Source organism: Anticarsia gemmatalis, chromosome 19 (assembly GCF_050436995.1).
Source record: "Anticarsia gemmatalis isolate Benzon Research Colony breed Stoneville strain chromosome 19, ilAntGemm2 primary, whole genome shotgun sequence".
In the NCBI taxonomy this organism is placed as follows: domain Eukaryota; kingdom Metazoa; phylum Arthropoda; class Insecta; order Lepidoptera; family Erebidae; genus Anticarsia; species Anticarsia gemmatalis.
This window is the reverse complement of record NC_134763.1, coordinates 4,983,663-5,004,069: the sequence shown is the minus strand read 5'-3', so window position 1 is coordinate 5,004,069 and position 20,407 is coordinate 4,983,663. Positions and strand designations below refer to the sequence as shown.

The window sequence follows — 20,407 nt, the reverse complement described above, 5'->3', positions numbered from 1 at the left end:
AAGTCTGTAAGCCAACGTACGAAATTGCAGAATATAGATAAAACATTTCAGCCAAAAAATATAAAGCTCACAAAAATGAAACTCATAAATCGAAGCGAAATATTTCGTGGGTCGGCATTCAGAGCATTGCGCTCAACTACAGAGCGAAATAGTAGAAAGGAAATGTATAAAAGCTTTACCCTTTCTAAAAACACGTAAATAGAAACGCGAGGCGTTCGTTTCGTTCGGTTACGGGGCGCACACACGCGCATCGCACCTACACTGCCCGCGAGCCTTACATACGGGGAATAAACGACGTGAAATGGGAAAAAAGTTAAATATGTATGAGTGCGGGTAAATATATAAATCGGTATATAAAGGCGTTTATATAAAATAGATGGAAGAGCGGTGGCGGGCGGCGGCGCTCGGCTCAGTCGCGCGCGAGGCTCGCAGCCGCCGAACGCGCCGGACCACTCTCATCTCCGCAGAGCTCGCCTCCACGCGACACGCGCGTTTTGGCGCGACTTACATTTACTTCATAAACAATGCAAAACAAGCTTTTAATTATGTTTCAAGTATTTTTATGAGTCATTTGTTGGAACACAGTGTTTTTGTGTTATGACTTAAGTTTTTATACTTCACGTGGACGGCTGGCGGAAGTTTGCCCAACTTGGTAAGTGTTTACAAAAGTTGCGACAAGTTTCGGGGATAAAATATGAATAATAAGATACTTGCGCCTTCTTGCAAGTTTGTAATTTATGTTAGTGCACCTGGAGATTTGTAAGATTTATACAACTTTTGCTTACTTTGTTGAACTGTTGAGAAAATAAATGTTAAGCTTTTTCAAAAGACAACAATGATTTTGACGTAAAAATAATAACGATGTATAATTTTTCCTAAATATAATTTTTTAAAACTTTTTAATTTTGTAACAACTATTGTATTGAGAAAATTATTCAAATAAAAATTGTATAAAGTGTGATAAAGTAAAAAACATAAAATAAATTATCCCTTAATGTTAGCGTAATCCGTAGATTTTATACAGTAAGTAAATCAGATTAATTCCAAAAGAACACCGCGATTAAGGAAATTTAAAACAATACTAAATAACTTAAACAAGTTGAAACAATTACAGACATAAGTCACTTGGAAAAGTTAAAGAAGATAAACGTCTACAAAGTTTATTGTCATCAAATGAAAATGTATTTCAAGTTGTGGTGGCGTTTTACCGGCGCACTCAGCCGTTACAAATATTAAACCGTGGCAAGCGTTGCGACCATTTGTTTCCTCCTACTGCAAACAAGTGACAGTTAAATTAGTCCTCCCACAAATGAATGTAACGCTTCACTCCAGCCAATGTTTTAACCCACAGTTATTAAACTTATACCCCCTTTAAACTGACTAAGCGAATTAATTCACCGATTAAATTTGAATTAACTTTATAATGAACAGAGTTAGGTCGCTTTAAAACTTCAAGAATGTTCCTAAAAAATGCCGGTTTGTATTTTTAATATCAGCAGCGGACCAAGTTGGAAAAATTCCGAGATACTATCAAAAATTTTTAAATTAAGATATAACAACTTTGTGAGATTGCGTCGTGTAATATTCCGTCGGAGTGTACGCTAGGAGCTTAATCTTCGTACACACAAACGCATAAATTTTCGATGTCAGACATTTATTTCAGACTAAACCGCCAAAGTTAATGCCCCGATCAACATTCTTAGCTAACAATAAAATATGTAGAACATTCCACAACACGTTTGAGGGCTTTACAAAAATGCCTTATTCATAATTGAAGCGAAATCAAGGCGATAAATTCTTTGAACCCTGTATAGGTATTTGAGGGCTAATTAGCTTTTAAGTTCCTAATTAATTTTATAGCGGACTTAGTTATTGAACTCTGCGGAATTTTCCGTGTGGGAAAATTGGAAAAATCTGCAAGAATGTCACGGTAAAAATTAGTCTTTATCTAGGCAATTAGTGCGATCAATCTGTTATACATACACGATATATTTATTATACACTAGTTTTCTCTGATATTATATTAACCAGAAAATATTAAATTGCAAAATTATTCGCTACTTAAAAAGGGAGAAATGATAAGTAGAGCGGCATAAAACTTGTCGCAAGTTCACGAGTGTAGTTTACAAAGTAATACGCTTATGAACAAATTTTATTGGCATTTATAAGTTTATGGCATTAAGAATAACTCGAAATATTATACTCTCACTCGTTAAATACCGACTATACGAGGCAATGTATGCAATAATTATTTAACTATAAGCTTGATATTATTGCTGAAGGCGAAAATTAATAAGGGACTATTAATAAGGATAAACGCAAATAAATAAATAGACCACTGATAATGTTTTAATTTTAATAATTGGTAGATCGCAACAGTGCGTTTTTATCGGTAACTTTCTGAATGCAGTCAGATTGCGTATCGCGTGGCAAAAAAAACTGCTTAACTAGGTATTTCAAATTATTTATTTTCGTTCGAAAAAATCGCAATATCGTTTAATATTAGTTAATCTTTAACTCTTTTGCTACCCTTATAGCATTTTGGGCAAATAAAAAGTTATTTTTATTTCTACTAAAGTATTTTAAATGTAAGCCACTTATGTAATACTTAAGGCAGAGTACTAACTTGTAGAGCTTAAGCATTGCAATAGTGCACTACAGAAGTTACAGTTACGACCTCTTGGGGCAATAGGGCAATTAACTCGCGGTAATTATATTAAATCTTCGAGGGATTCCCCGGGATTTTTGGCTCGACTCTCAAAGAAAAACGACAACGTCCGTTTAGTTGCCTCTTTCTGGAAGTAATGTAGGAAGATAGTTCTTAGGAAATTGCGTGTATTTATGAAAATTAAGTCCTTTATTAAAAGTAGTTTCAGTTGAACGCAGAAGTGATTCAAGCGGAAACTTTAAGTAGAAGCATGTAAAATTGGTTTTATCTGCTATGAGTTTGTTTGAACGCGCTAAAATCAGGAACTACAAATTCTAACTGTAAAAAGATTTTCGTGTTGGATAGTCCATTTATTATGGAAGGCTTATACACATAATAACACGCTATGACTAAAAAGAGGAGCAGCAATAAAAAAATTGTTAAAAGTGTAAAACTAAAGTCAACATGGACAAAGTAGCGAGCGGCCACTTGTCTATTATAATATTGTAATGTCTTCTTCATTTTGTCAAACATTCAATTCGAAGTACTGATGGCTGATGGCTTGACGACTCGACGTTCCAAAAAGATTCCACAATAATCAATATTCCTCGCAATGAGTTTCGACAAAATATTCAACATTGTAGATTAAATTGTCCCGAATAAGTGGAATAAATCGGATTGAATTGTAAATATCAACTTACATTACTTTACATTATTATCGTGACTGTTCTTTGAAAATATTCAGATGATGTGAATATTTTTCATTATGATACAATTAAATAAAACATGAAAGCTAGCGATACAAAGTTCCTTTCTACTAACTTAAATCAAATAAGTATAAGATACAGTCACATTGTATTTATCCCGTTTGTGTTTTTAAAACACAAAATGAAATTAAAATACACGTATGTAGTAGTACGTATTCTTTAGAAGGAAATGCAACATTGTTAAGAAAAATCATAATCATCTTTTCGCAACTTGATAGATTGAATGAAATATAATCAAATATGTCCGAAAGTTCGTAAGTAAAGTTGTACAGTTCCGTCTACTCCCGAAGGTGTGATATAATTAATAAAAAAGATGTCAAACAATATTCAGAGTAGTTTGCCTTTTCATAAACCGGCTTAGACGTGAATTAATAACGAATTCTGCGGGCTACAGGGATTATATACCATGTTTAATTGACCCACATTTTTGGTCCACACTCTGATAGAAAGCTAACTAAAATTATTTGAGCACAAAATGTTATTTGAAAAAGAAAATTACTGATCCGAAAATTGTGTTATGTGAAAATAAACGGAACACGTTTTTATAAATTGTGAAAATAATGAGACAATTTCGGGACGTTAAAATTTCAAGGTGGATTAACACCTTTTACTTTGTGACTCGTGGCTTTTGACTTGGGGTTTCAATTAGGTTAAAAGAGGGGTATAATGTAAAGGAAAATATGAAGTATGTACGTAAAATTGAGTTTTTGATTTACCCTAACTACGGGAGTTCCGTCGCCAGTTTAAAAATTTGGAGAGATTTGACGCATCGATATTACTTGACGTAGTTTTTGTTATTGATAACGTAGGCAAATCATTTAGTGGGGAAAGTAGAGGAGCTCGTGGCTTAGTTTACAACAGCCGCACGGATCGATCTCTGAGGTTAAGCTACGCTTGCCGAGGTTGTTCCGTGGATGGGTGACCATCCTAAACATATCGAGTTTCTCCGTGTTTCGGAAGGCACGTTAAATTGTGGGTCCCGGCTGTCATTTTCGAAGATCTTTGACAGTCGTTAACAGTAGTCAGAAGCTTGAAAGTCTGACAACCAGTCTTACCGAAGGGTATCGTGTTAATACCTAAGTAACTGGGTTGTGGAGGTCAGATAGGCAGTCGCTCCATGTAAAACACTGGTATTCAGCTGCATCCGGTGAGACTGGAAGCCGACTCCAACATAGTTTGGAACAAAGGCTAAGCGAATATATATATAATATTATAAATTGTAAATAAAATTACATTAATTTATCAAAAGTTATTTATTAACAAACAAACTAGTTACCGAATAAGATTATCTAATAGGATTTGACATATGTAATAAGAGAATTGATTGAACAGTGTCCCTACGTGCTACCTGTCGGATTAAACTCAATCAATTACAAAATAAATTTCCTAGTACGATTTCTTTGTTACGCGGTACTGATTTCAATTAAAATAAGGAAAAATGCTACGGTTTGTTTTCTTACAAAACGGAATTTGAGATACGCGTTTGGAAATCTTACGTAAAATTGAAGATGATTGTTTTAATAGCTAACTTTATAACATTGGTTTACATAACATTACATTCATTTTAAAAATGCTCTCGTTATACGTGTTTTTTGCCTGCCATTGTAAGTTTCAGCCCCTGTTTCTCGCGCTTAAGGATTAATCTTTGTTAAAAGAAGCCTATGTGAAATCTCTTAAACTATCTCCATGCTAAATTGCATCTAAGTCAGTTTAGTAAGTAAGTAGTTTAAGAAACAGGCAAACAAACATTTTCATTCATAATAGGTATTACCTTGAATTCCAACTTATATAAACGCATATATGTTCGTAGATAACATTGGAACATTGTAAAAAAGAAACACGTCTAAAATCGTTTACTAAAACTCGTATGAATAGCTTGAGTTAACAAAAGATTTATCTGAGGCTCACAGACTACGCGTGTATTCCATGTAGGTACCCAAAGACCCAAGAATAATGCTGCTATTTTCAGATCTTATACGGCCAAGACTTTTCCCGTCGGTAACAATATTACTTGTATTTGTAATTAATGTTTTCCGTGTTTATTACGTAAATGTAGTACAAAATTATGGTCAAACTAACTTACATTTAGGTACCTGATACACCATGTTTTCTGTTAACTCCTACTTTTATTCTCCATCGATAAAACTACGTAGACTCACATGAATTAAATTGGAATTAATGAATATCATAAAACTTGGTCTCATTTTAGTAAAAATAGTTCTTACATACCGCGAATGAACAATGGAAAAAGTCCTAGAAAGGCGATAAAAGGGGATTCATTCTAGACCTACACCGAGACTTTTATAGTTAGGATAGAAGGACTTACCCCCGGTTTCTAATCACAATCAAAAAAACACATCAGCTTATAGAGTATAAACTAATTGAAGATTTATTGAACGAAACCCATACTGTCCCAGCGCTGGGCACGAATCTCCTTCTCCAATAAGAGAGAGTATAAAACAGTATAACAATAAAAAAATTGCATGGTCGCGACTTTATCCAATTTATCATTAAAGAAAATAAGGAAATGTGGAGTATGCTCTCGATAAATTTAGTTCGAATGCCCAGGAACGAAGCCAAACGTATTTCATTATGCTATGAATATAATCCAATCTGTTATAATAAAAAATAATTTAATATCTTTCGTTTCAGATCCGAGGAAAATGATTCCCGTATTGCTATTAGTGATATTTGGTAAGTATGATATTTTGTTATTAACTTCCTTTATGTACGTACGATTGAGAATATATTATTACGAAACGTAAGAACCACGTGTAGCTCATACTTTGTGAGAATTTTACGGATATATAATTGGTAACACGCACTTAAGAATACTGGTGTTTCTTACATTTTTTAAATTAAATGGGAAATATAAGTGACTAACGATCTTGTGTGTGTAGTGCAGAAGTTTACTCCCAAATTAAAGCTGTAATAGTGGCTAAATGAGTTTAGAAAATACTTAAAATTTTGACATCGACCCTTCAAATCTAAATTGAATAAATCATAATTCCCCAACTTTTCATATTTTCGACACAGGTTTATAGTTACACAACGTTTATAAGTGAGAGTTTTGTACATTTAGTTAGAATAATAAAGCCAATTTTCAAATTATATTTGCAATAAAAGTGATATATTTGTTCGGTATCTTGTTTATAATCTGTAAGCGAGATAAATAAAGCCATAGGTATCGGTTGGCGTCACGTAGGAACATAAACTTCCGTGGCACGGCTCCATAGAGTGGCCATTTTTCACCTTAATGACTAACACTCGATATTCTATGTACATATACAAGTGTATTATAGTTTTACAGCAATATTTTATGTTGTGGGAACTTGGGTATAGTTTATTGAAAACTAATCAGAGGATATTTGCTCTAATTTTGAGAAAAATCGATGTTGGAACGTTGTCACCATTATTTTATTAGTTCAGAAATTACGTTCCAACTACGGTACTAAAATATTCTATATATCCATTGTCCATAATATGATGACTGCCAGGGTGCGTGTACGAATAGTGTAGAGTAAGGTCTTAAACGAACAATTTCTTTCTTAAACGTAACCTTTTTTAATCAAGGATAACATGATAGACTTTCTTCTATAAATAATCTGAGAATGTGTCTAATAGTCTCTGAGAATTCTTAACCAACTGACAGTATTAATTTAGACATGTATAAATTATATAAGTAGTGAAAATATATCTCTAAATTATTTTACAAAGAATTAATTTCGTTTTATTAATGAACAATTGTTTTATATCTGTTAATAAACAGCTGGTGACCTGAAACATTGTAGGCACAACAAAATAGATACAATAACAAACCCGCTGTGAGGGCGAGACTGTTCAACTGTGTTGTAATAACAACGACGTATTTAGGCACAAAGTAATAACTCGCACTAACATTATATTTACTTAGAGTTGAGAATATATGCGTATCATTTACGGCACGCGTCGAACCTGCGACCTTAAAGGTTCAATTATAACATAAATACATAACTGCCTCTGTGGCGCGGTCGGTAGTATATGCGGCTGCCGTGCGAGAGGTCTCGGGTTCGAATCCTGGGTCGGGCCAAAAAGTCTTTTCTGAGATTTTCTGTTAAGAATTCCTTAGATATTGCCCGGAGTTGGGAAGTTGAGGTCGAAGACCTCCGTGCCTCGGAGAGCACGTAAAGCCGTCGGTCCTGCGCCTGATCTCTCACTGGTTGTGTCGGTTATCCGTCCCACTAGACTATGAGAGTGATGGAATAGAGAGTGTACCTGTGTATTGTGCACACACTTGGATACTATAAACTAAGTCCTGCATTGTAGATGGCCAGTTTCAATGAAACTGACCGCCGTAGCCGTATCGGCTAGGAGGATATTATTATTACATACGTAACTATAGGAGCTCGTGGCTAAGTAACAAAAGTCGCGCGAATCGTTCGCGTCCAGGTTAAGCTACGCTTGCCGAGATTGGTCAGTGGATGGGTGACCATTTTATACATACTAAGTTTCTTTGGGTTTCGGAAGATACGTTAAATTGTGGGTCCCGGTTGTCAGCTTTATTATTACACTAGCCATCATCGACTTCGTCAGGGGATAGTATTTTGTCCCGTTATTCCCATTCCCGTGGGAATTTTGATGCCGTCGATCCTATACAAACCTTGTCCTAACTTACGGACATATTAAAAAAGAAAAGTTATGCGCGTTTCAGTAGCTCATTTTTATTTATATAGCTAAAGTATGAAGTTATAACTGAAATGGTATTATAACTTAATAACTAGAATATTTTATAACAACCTATTTGTATGCAGTCGGTTTATAATACTTTGCCGTAAAAGCTTGTTGTTAAATCGGAAATTAGATTTCTGTGTTGTATACGTTTTTAGGGTTGTTTGACGAAACCCTATCCGACTATAGTTTGTAGGTATTAACTTACCTTTGGCTATCGGACGAAAACATAATATATTTCTGCTATTAAATCTTTCTTACCGGTTGAATTGTAATTTGGTTGGTATATTTGTATGTCATTCTTAGGTAAAACTCACGGTTGACCATATTCTTTTTATATATTTTTAAAAATTTTGACTGATGGACAAGGCACAGCCGAAATTACGCTTCTAAAATTGGTATGAAGGTTTCTTAGGAAGTATAAAGGGGCGCTAAGAGAGGGTTTTAGGAGATTTCAAGGAACCCCGAAGGAGTGAAGTTCCACGCGAGCAAAGCCGCGGGCGGAAAAAAACCTGTTCAAAGACAATCTTATATATCTTACGAACTCTGAGATGACACAAAAAGGTCACATATTATTTGTATTAGATACTGATATAAAAGTTGGAATTCAATGGCAGTGGGGTGGAGTGGGTTCCGTCGTGCCGCGGTGTTGATTGAGTCACCTCGGTCACTATGATACCTTCATTGTTTGCTGTTGTCCCCTATCTGTAGCCGTACGTGCTGGATATGATGATCATACTGTTTGGATAAAACGTTTTAATAAATACTTATTTGTTTTGTTATAGATCGACGGAGCGCTTCGATTGTATTGATTAGTTGATTTAGTCTTCAATATTCCGAGAAAAACGTTCTTATTATAAGTGTAGGCGACGCCTGATATCGCCTTTTTAAATAGGTAGTAAACTTTTCTGAAAAGTTTTATTAAATAGTAAGAACTTATTTAAGGAGCCTAGAAGAATACTTAAAAACAGTAAAATTGTAAATGGAGTATCGCTATATTGAGGGCTCATAACGCATATGTGATATAATGTAGGTACATGTCTTACATTTTCGTGTAGCGATGCGCGAGCACGTCCAAGATTAGTTATACAACGGACGGGAATATCAAATAGTTAACATACCTGCGTACTATAAAAGAAGTTTATATCGCTTCCAGGACGTAAAGTAATCCGAAGTCGTAGTGGTTCTTTAGTTAGTTTAACGAGGCTCTGAACAAACACAACAGCGGGGGTCGGTTGCTTTGTACGATTCAATCAAAGCTTCGCGGAACCAAACAGACTTTTTACATCTGTTGAACGTGAGTGCCGGCCGACGTGCAAACGGAATAAGTAAAAATCTGCTCTCGCTTCCAGGTGGGAATCGCGTCCGAGTGACGAAATTTTAATTAGAAAACGCTCGTGTTACATTTAAAGAGGGCCGAATTAATTTTCTGCTGTTTTAGTATAATTTTACAACTGTGTCCGAGCTTGTTTGTAATAAAACGAGCACTGCCGAAACCTACATACCATATGGTAGACTCACTATCCGCTATGACAATAAAAATATAATTTTGTTTCACAATCTGTTGCCTCTCATCAGATGACTGTAATTTTCAAATCGAAGTTCCCTTTTATCTTTCTTTTAAAACAGATTATGTATGTATTATCTAGAAATTCCCATAAAAAAGTTTCTCAATCTAAACACGAGAAGTCGTTACGAAATCGCTTTTGATTTACTTGCCAATTCAAATGACAAATTACAGATCTGGAGAATGTCTCTGTCGTCTGTTACGTATCCGTTATTGAAGGTACGCTCAAAGCCTACCCATAAATTATCATTTTGAACGGCACTGTAAAGCCATCAAAGTTATTGTTCTACCTCGTGTAATTGTATACTATAACGTTGACATTTGTGTGCAAGCACATGTAAGCCACAAATAACGACAATAACTTGTTTCGGTCCGACCACTGTCAGCGGTTAAACAATATGTTGGAATGCAGCGCGCGTCATTCATTCGTACATCACCGTAAATAGGAGGTTTTGTCCCGTTATAATGCAATTAAACGATTAATGGAAACACAGGGCCCTCCACGCGGCTCGAGTGGGCCAGGCGCGATCACTGACGACAAATTGCCTCTCTACTACGCGCTGTTTCATATTTCTGAACAAGGAAACAATTTAGCAACGAGAACGTTTCATGTCGATTTTTTATTTTTTTATTTGCCGCCTCACGATGAACGGAATATTAATGAAACTTGACAACTATGAGACGATTAATAGCTAACAGCTTTGGTTTTTATTGCAAATAAAATTGATGACGGAACAGCGATTAGAACTCAAGAATTTCCGGGTTCGATAACTGATAAAGATCTCTTCGTGATATTACTAATATTTTTTTTTATTATTTAATTTGCTTCTCTATAATCCAAGCACCAATTTATATCCGTTATATGTATAATACTCAGAACGTAAAACACCTTAATACAATCAGAAATAAATACAAGAACAACAATAAAAACTATTTTAATGAGCATTCGAATAAACCATTAAAATTGTTTTTGCGTCTAAAACTTCTAAGTGTTTATGAATTTATTCTTCGTAAAACTTATTCAATGCGGAACTTTCTAAGAGTCCATGATATTTTCTCAATAGTGAACGGAGAAAGGAGTTGTAAGGAACCATTATTGTTGTTTTTAGGGGACCGCACTTATTACACTCCCGAAGGATATCGGTATAGGCGTGTTTTAACCCTTCCATAACTACTTTAAGAGAACGGCTTGTTTTTTTAGTCTCGGGAATTAAGCAATTTCACTTTATTTCCCCGTACTTTTGGCGTTTGTTTTGAAAACATCGGATTTAACGAGAGTAATTAATTGTTTCTCAAATAATTCGGTATTTTTTATGTAACAAACAAAATAATTGGGTATCTTATTGGCAGCAAAGATTGAGAAATAACTGTTATATAATCTCTTCCTCAATTGTTTATTCATCATGGTTTCATCATTTAATAAAGCATCGTGATGTAAAGTGAAAACCAAAACAACAAAGGGATTGTTAAAATAAAAGCAGTTATTAAATTCTAACGATAATAAGTTTCAACAACTATAAAAGTATTATCTACACAAGTGGTCTAGCGTAAAGGAGACAATATCCTTTTTCATTTTGTATTATCAATGGCTTTAACTCTTCAGGGAAATAAAATGGCAGTGGTCTAGTATTTTAGACCACGTCGACTTACAAAGTGTAATATATTCCCTAAGAAATGCACTAGGAACTGTGTAAAGGAAGTTTTTAAAAATACAGCTCGCCGGAACGTATTCACAATCCATCTACATCAAAAGTTTTTATTACTTGCGGATGTGAACTTTCTGTATTTACTGGGAAACGTATTACACAGGTCATAAGCGTTCCTTTGCTACAGAATATATGACTTCGTAGCTCATACCTTTAAATTTTCAGTAGAGTAGTTTTAACTTTCATTGTATTGTTAAAGTTTTATGGTAGGTTAACATTTTTAAAGAACGTGTTTTAAAAGTAAGCACTAACTATGAATGAGCAAACAATTTGATGAGAATTAATTGCTAGTTCTTAATAATGAGACAAAAAAAAAATCAATTAGTGTCCCACTGCTGGACGAAGATCACTTCCCGGGATGACAGAGGTATAAGGTCTTGCGTCCACCGCTAGCCAAATACTGGTTGGGGAATGTCTAAAATTGGATCCCGAAATATCGTTATAATCGAGTATGGGCTAAATATTAGCAAAATAGCAAATATAAACATACATCGACAAATTTAGATCGCTTATTACGTTGAGAGTAATGTTTACGTCTTTTCAAACGATATGAAATGTATAAGAAACCTTAAAATACGCTTCACTTTATGAAAGAACGGTTAATAATGTTATGATTTTCCAGCTCGCGACTTTTCCGCATGGAAACGTTCCCCTTGATCTACCGACCTCGACTTCCTGTGATAGAATACACACCCATAGAAGTCTTTTATATGAAACGTACAATTAATGATGTCATTATAAAATTAAAGTGTACGTTTTAATAACGAGTGAAACTCTTTAATCGAAAAATAAAAGAAATTATGATCGAATATAAAACGTCTTTGGTCTCTGCCTGCCCATATGGAAAAAGGCGTGACATTGTGTATGTATGTATACATATATGTTTGTTTATATGTAAGTATGCATGTTACATGCATGCCTAAAATTTTGTATTAAACAAATTTTAGGCATGCAAGGCATTTATTGAGGGCATGCCAAGTACCTAACTCACACTTGGCCAGCGTGGTGGACTCAAGGCCTAACTCCTCCCCGTCGTTTGAAAGGAGACTGCCCAGCAGTGGTACAGTATTGGATTTAAAAAAAGGGTAGGTATGCAAGTATGAAGATATAATTAAATATCAATACACAAAAACATAAAAAGTTATGAACACAATCTCTATACCAAACATATTATTATAAATAGAAACAATTCTATAACGATCATAAACCATCCATTAGACGTATAATAAACACAAAGTTTTGTATACATTCGTCACATTACCACGGTAATAGCAGTAATAGCTCACGAGTTACCAACTACTCGGCCGGTGACAAATTAGCCGGTGTGACGTCACGACAAAAATGCGACAGCATTATTTGTTCATTTGTTGTTCCCGGCGGGTGGCCCCGTCTGTGTAAGTACGCTTACCTTCGATTTTGATGACATAACTACAGTAGTAACGTTCAGGGAGAGGCTTTTGGCGATTCCAAGCGTCAATATTATGTAAATAATTAAATATGTTTACTACTACTATTACCTTGTTCTAAAATAATAATTATTTGATCAAATTGAGTTACCCTCTCTCAAATATTTATTTTGGTATCCAATTAAACTCTTAGTCGAAAATGACCTTTTTAAGTTTTAATAATGTACGTTTCATCGACTGCTAGCAGGATTTTTTTTCAGCACTCTTATGTACCACATCCGAGCAAAGGTCTCTTCTTTTTTCTTTCAAAATTCCCAGAAATTTATAGACCATATTTTTATCTTCTAAATTTATAAAAATACTTATAAAAATATATAATATTAAAAAAATAGATCCTCCGCTAATAAAAGGTATATTAAAACGCCGCATGTGCATAAAAGTGGTCATAACTTAAATAACAATTTTGTAACATACTACAGTCGTTAGGCATTTTTCATAAGCGACCCCTAGTAGCGGTCTTCAACGTAACGAGTTTCCAAGTACAGTCCTAACAGCCAAGATTATGTTACACGCTTCAATTTGTTAAGATGTTGGCACCTTTCGGATGAACCTCCGCGACTTAATTATTTCTAATTGACTTTCTTAGGCGATGAACACGATTGAGCGTGTGGGACGGTGAACGGTGTAAACTGAGTTTGGTCTTGATAGCTTAGTATTATTAGAAAGTACTTCAAGTACTTAATAGTATACTTTCAATATTCGTTAGACTTAGATGTTAGTATTGTTGCAAAGTTAGATTGTAAAAGCCGATTACTTTACAATGGAACACGCACCTAAAATTAACTTGTTTTTAGTTCAGAGAAAATAGTTTTTTTAAGTCATATAAGCGTATTTACTTTGTGCACAAACCATGCAAGTAATTATAAAACTGATAAAGAACTGATCGACCAGAGTGAAAAAAATACAAGCAAAAAACACTGGAGTTAACCGAATTTCGTTTCAATGACGTTGACTGACAGGCCATCTATGTGAAACGTTGGCACTGTTTGTACCTCGCAGTTTTTTAACGAAAATACTAACGATTTAGTTATTACCCTTTTTCCTAACACTTGAAATACCTTGTTAGAAAAACTCCTAACCCTTAAAAGGAAATGAAACAATTTCGCCAAAAGAGTAACATAAAACTCTTTGGTTTAGTTAAAAGAAAAATATACAGGGCCTTCGCTTCTTCAGAATAAGTTACAACGAAATAAAAAGCTGTTCATTACTTAGGTAATACGCATGTAAGCCTTTAAAGACGTACTTTTAAGCACTGTGTAATGTATTATACCTACAAATATGATAGGTGCTTGTAAGTACCGTGGGAGAGCGCGTTCGGTCGGCATTCTGTTTGTACGTATTTATTTTGTTATATCGTTCAAATGTTGTAAAGAAAAGCTTTGTACAATTTGGGATTTAGGCGGCGGATTACTGATTTGTATACCTTAAACGTTTGGAGCTCCATTATTCATACATTATGTGGTTATTTAAAGTTCAAACAGGCTCGCTCGTTTACCATATTTATATAAAATCTGCTTTATTTCAGTTTATGTACTATTTTAGTTACTGAGTGTTGGTGTAGGCTTAAATGAAAAATAAATATATTTGATGCTTCAAATGTTAACGTACTTATGATAACGATGATTGTTATTAACATAGTTTAAAATTATTTAAAAGCATGTTACCATTGAATACTAATACAGCGTTGCTTAATAAAATAGGAGTATTCGAAACGGTAACTTTGCAACATACTGGGCTATAAAATTACTACTTTCATTTTCAAAAACATATATTTCTGCCATCAAATTTTGGTCTGTAGCAGTAAGTAAATACTAATAGAAGTCGTCATAATTCCTTCCTCATATAGATACAAGTACAAAGTATGAAAAGGTCAAAAGTAAATAATTCTCGACGTGTTCCCTCAACTCAAATAATTGAGGGGCAGATATCCCTTGTTTTGTTTCCATTCCAAGAGCAAAAGTAATCAAAAGAGATTACAATTTACTGTTCTCTTCCAAATCCCAGGACAGTTTGTTCACATAAAACTTCTATGACCAGTATAAATTGACTTTTGGCTTATTTTACCTTATTAATTGAGCGAGAGTCGGATTTACCAACAATGGATAAGTTATTTTAATTCTAAAGCTTAGTAAATATGTATATAATTTTCTAGTAAAATACATTTATAAATACCATTTTTTCTGTAGGTTATTACGCACAGTAGCGCCATCCTGATTTCGTATATTATTGGATATTAGTTCGTTAAAAGTACGCTAGAGGCGCTGTGTTCTATACCGCAGATACTCGTTTATTGAGTCCCTAGTTATCGTAATAGAAAGTTAGCTTTGTCTGTTCAGAATGAAAGAAAAAAATCTGTTATTATAGCTGACGTAATTGACTATGAAAAAGCCTAAAACGAGGAAGTGTTGAACGTTGAATCCGGAGAGGGTCATGGGGTCATTAAACGGGCGATAACATTAAAAGCGGCGGGAATTATGTTTTTTATCTCGCCTCCTTTATCGCGTGGGCTGTCGTCGAACAGGCTTCAAATCACTTTGTGGCATCTTTAACTACTCTGCAATTTTGCGAAAACTGTAGAAGTCAACATTTTAAAAGAGTAATAATCTTTTAAAGATAATAATTACACCTTATTTCAAGAATATTTCCATTGTAATGAAACATACATAACTATTTTACAATGCTAATACAGTGTAAGTCAAACAGAGCATGCACCGAGTATGCACTTTAAACCGCGCCGCGGTCGAAGTTGAGGTTCAAATCTTCTCTTTATCGAACTGTGTTACTTGATTGGTTCTACGTATGTTTGAAAACGATCCATCAGCCAGGAGATAGCTGCAATCAATCATTGATTAACTTCCTAAATTGACTGAACTACGATCTAGCTACGAACTCTACGACATTACGTAGCATTGTCTACGAAGGTACGAAATACCGTAGCACATTTTATAAAGCGTATAGATCTGGTGTAGTGGTAGGCAACAATAATCTATGCAGGAACCGATGGAGTTGGTCTTCAAAGATTTAGTTTTATTGAATTAAATGAAATAGTAACTCACTTAGGTTTCCTATACTTGGAATAATAGTAATACTCTGGTCAATTTAGACATTTGACCCACGACAAATTCAGGGGAAGCTGAAAATTCTTAAAATTGTTTAAATTATAATTATAAACATTGTCTTAAAAGTCCCAACCGATCCCATGTAAGGAAAAAATTTTAGCGGGGTAATAAGGTCCAAAAAATGAGTTTTTCGCGATTTTCTTGAAAACGGTAAGTTTTATCGCAAAATTACCCCAGACATAATTTGTAGATCAGGGAATTTCCTATAAAAAAGGTATCAATAATTTTTTCCCTAAAAGCCACCGCTTCTGAGATATAACGATGCAAAACCTCTGGAAAAGGATTATGTATTGAGAACCATTCCAAAAGTTTTCGTAAGTCTTTAGCATCTTTTTTTACTCGTGAATCACTTGCATCAACATGCTGCTCGGTCGTATCCATCCTAACATTAGCCAGATCTTCTAATTTTTCACAAACTGTATTCATTGCATGCATACTATAAACCCATTTACTTATGACACTCTGTTTTGTGCTTCTTCCTCGAGCAATACCTCCATCTGTCTTCATAGCTTTCATCATAGACTGCTCAATTACCATGTCCGTTGAAGTGCCACAGCTTAATTTGTCTGAACGTCTCACAGTGAAGAATCCTTCTGAAATTTTTTTATAGACTTCAGGATCTATGAAATTCTCTAATTGTAGCATATCCTGCAAGTATAGGTGTGCAGACTTAGCATACGGAAAATGTCCAGACGCGTGAAAGTAAGGAAGCATTTCTTTGACGCAGTTTAAATGAGCTTTCCAATCCCCCATACGTTCAGCTCTTAAAAACTCTTTAAGAATTGAAACCATATAAAAATATTGAATCCAAAGTTTCGCTGTTGGTCCTCGTTCCTCATAATCCTTAAGTTTTTGATTCAGTTTATTAAGTAAAGCTCCAGATATTTCATCATTTTCAATATCATTGTATGAAAAAATTTTATCTACTATATTTTCGATATTAATTATTAAATCAGCATCCATGATGTCATCGATTTCAACGTCTTTTAATATTATAATTGCTAAAGCAAGTTGAAGTAGTGTATGAGTGTATTATGACGCTCGCAATTTTTTGCATCGTTATATCTCAGAAGCGGTGGCTTTTAGGGAAAAAATTATTGATACCTTTTTTATAGGAAATTCCCTGATCTACAAATTATGTCTGGGGTAATTTTGCGATAAAACTTACCGTTTTCAAGAAAATCGCGAAAAACTCATTTTTTGGACCTTATTACCCCGCTAAAATTTTTTCCTTACATGGGATCGGTTGGGACTTTTAAGACAATGTTTATAATTATAATTTAAACAATTTTAAGAATTTTCAGCTTCCCCTGAATTTGTCGTGGGTTTACTGATTTTTTGGTCTAATTTGACCGGACTATAAACTTATATACTCAAAATAGAAGCGAAAACATTAACTCGAAATGTAATGCATTTAACAAATTTGTGCGCGAAAAATAAAAATAAAATCCGAATTTAATAGTAACGGTGTAAATTGAAATACAATAGTATCACTTCTAGCGAGAGTAACGTCGGTGTGGGTCTTCGTGCACTCATCCATCCCATTTAAGTTGATGGGAGGCTTCGAGGCGGCCGGCTCTAATGGAAAGATAATAACTGTTTAGTGACAGCCCTTGTATTTTGTTCATTTAATACCGGCCCACTACGACGACGTGATATTTCTCTAACGATATATCTAGCTTTTGTTTTTGGGAGAACATTGGTTTGCTTTTTGTTTTGGGCTTTTTTGTTGTATAAATTGTAAAAGGAGATTGCTCGGCAAACGTGGGTGAAATAAAAGGAATAAATATTGTGGACTTGGGAGGTTACATCGATGACTTGTAACGTGATTTTGCTACTAGAATTTTGAAAGGAGTATCTGTTTATTTAATATATTTGTAAAGTACGTAGAGATTACAAGTGTCAAGTATTATCACTTTTTACTAACCTTTGTTCCGTGCCCATTCTGCTGGGCAAAATCGTGGTAATATTTTAAAATATTTTTATCCGTTTAACTAAGTGATTTGTTTACGAATACGAAAGAGGGTGAGTAGTACTTAAGTCTTACATTAGCAATTTAACTAGTACAAGTTCAATTGTTACAGCTCATTAATTAATAATATAGCACAGAATAATACATTATGTATTATAATTATCTGAAACATTGCTAGTTAACTGTCTATAATTTGAAGGTTAATTTAGCTGATTAATGAACAAAACATTTAGATATGTAAGAAAATTAATGTTTTCGTTAGAGAAATCTTGACTCTCCATCGAAGCATAGTGAAGATTTTACATTATAAAGCCAATAAGGAAATATATAGGAATTTGCTTGTACGGATTTCCTTAAAACCACGGAACGATTTTTAAAACACCTTTCATTTACATATTTAAAAAACATAATTTTAACCAATGATTTAGGTGCTATACCTAATAAGTTATTAGCTATAGTTATCGCTTGTGCCAACAGTGAAGGAAAACATCGTGATGCAACTTTGCATGCTTGATAGTTCTTTAGAACAGTTCTTGAAGATAAACACGGTCTCCAACCCCTCCCTCATTATAGCAGGAGACCATTGCTCAGCAGTAAGACATTAATGTGTTAAATTTATTTATTATTTTAATATTAATAATTTTTAACAAAATAATAAAAAGTAATTTGTAATACTTAAGCCCAGTTTCTGAGTACATAAAGCGGTAGTTATTCTATTCAATAGCGTTAGCTCCTTCCTTTTTTATATGAGTTTAAATGATAGAATAGAGAGATATGAGAGCAGTGATAGCCGAGTGGTTTAAGTTGGCACCTCCCACGCAAGTGGTCGCAGGTTCGAATCCGAGGCAACACACCAATGACTTTTCGAAGTTATGTGTGTATTAGAAATAATTATCACGTGCTCCAACGGTGAAGGAAAACATCGTGAGGAAACCTTGCATACCTAAAATTTGTTTAATACATTTATTGAGGGCATGCAAAGTCCCCAACCCGCACTTGGCCAGCGTGGTGGACTCAAGGCCTAACCCCTCCCCCTCGTTTGGGAGGAGACCCTTGCCCTGCAGTGGGACACATATGGGTTATTAAAAAAAAAAAAAAATGATATAATAGTTAAACTACTAAATAAATCATAATGTACCTCAGAAACCGAATAATTTTATATTAATTTATATTATATAAAAATGAGTTGCTGTTCGTTAGTCTCGCTAAAACTCGTGAACGACTGGACCGATTTGGCTAATTTTCGTCTTGAATTATTTGTTGAAGTCCAGAGAAGGTGTAAAAGGTGAATAAATTTGAAAATGCGCGGTATTATAAAGAACCAAGAAAGCGTGAGCTGAGCTGCGCGGGTCAGCTAGTTACAAATATAATCTTCTCGCAATGATGATAATATAATATGTATATTACACATGAGCGACTACCAATCTTTCCCTTTAACCCCTCGCTATGGGGCTGTAGGGCACGCGGGTGTAACTCTCAGTATTCGTGTCAAGTTATCAATGAGACTTCCTGCCGCTTGCCGACTTATATGCCTCTAACCTCAAGCTTATACTCGCAAGCTCACCTGTTTAATGTCCTATGAATTTTTAATTTAAACGTTGATATGATTGACGTGTTAGTTCCGTAATTTATGTTTAATTGTATTTAATTTAAATATTAAAGACAGACATAATTAGTATTGTTAATTATTATTAATTTTACTTTGAATATTATTCACATACTTGAAAATGACATTTTTCGATGACTTTTAAAACATTAAATTAGTTGAGTAATTAGATCGGATACATTACTAGAAAATAAGTAAGCTCGTAAACGGTCCTTTGAGTCTTTCAGGTTATAAATATGTAACAGTGGGTCTAAATCTAAATATTTCATAAATTATATTTTGGAAATGATAGGTATAGCATGTTTTTTATATTAAGTATATTAAAAATAGAGGTATATATAATAAAAATAACATTTGCAATTTAGTAAAACGTTCCAATTATGAGGTTCTACAAGCTCGAGTTTCAATCTCATTATACAATTTCAACCACCGCTATATAATTGAATAAAATTAACACCAAACCTTATAACAATGAGAAATTTATGCGTTAAAAATTACGTTGATACATTCCGCTTAACAGAATTGAGTGAAATATGAAATTCACTTGGACGCCGGAATATGTATGGCGCAGCGAAAATCCAATTTAGGTGTGCAATAAAAGAACGAGCTCACGGGGAAATTCGTGTCGTTTATTCTAGCCGCCACCACACCACATCATTTCCTGCAGACACTATTTGATCTACGTACTACACTATCATACTGTATCATACTGACGTGCCTTACGTAACCTCTGCGACAAATTTTAAGCGCCATTGATGTTGCAGTTTCAATTAAATCACGTCAGATGAGAACAGCCCTTGATAGATTCATTTAACGGTGCAAGTGCTGGAAATGAACGACATCAGATTCG

The 20,407-nt window shown here is 34.4% G+C and overlaps 1 protein-coding gene across 2 annotated transcripts in view; it reads left to right on the top strand.

Annotated features, from left to right (window-relative positions):
- The first annotated feature begins 440 nt into the window (after window positions 1-440).
- The window catches only part of LOC142981192 (cell adhesion molecule Dscam2-like), an 89,371-nt gene continuing 69,404 nt past the window's right edge, over window positions 441-20,407 (top strand). For both annotated transcript variants that reach the window (XM_076126907.1, XM_076126908.1), the window contains exons 1-2: window positions 441-652; window positions 6,067-6,108. In XM_076126907.1, coding sequence (XP_075983022.1) covers window positions 6,078-6,108 — 31 coding nt within the window. In that variant the 5' untranslated portion in view covers window positions 441-652; window positions 6,067-6,077. The remainder of the gene's footprint in view (window positions 653-6,066; window positions 6,109-20,407) is intronic.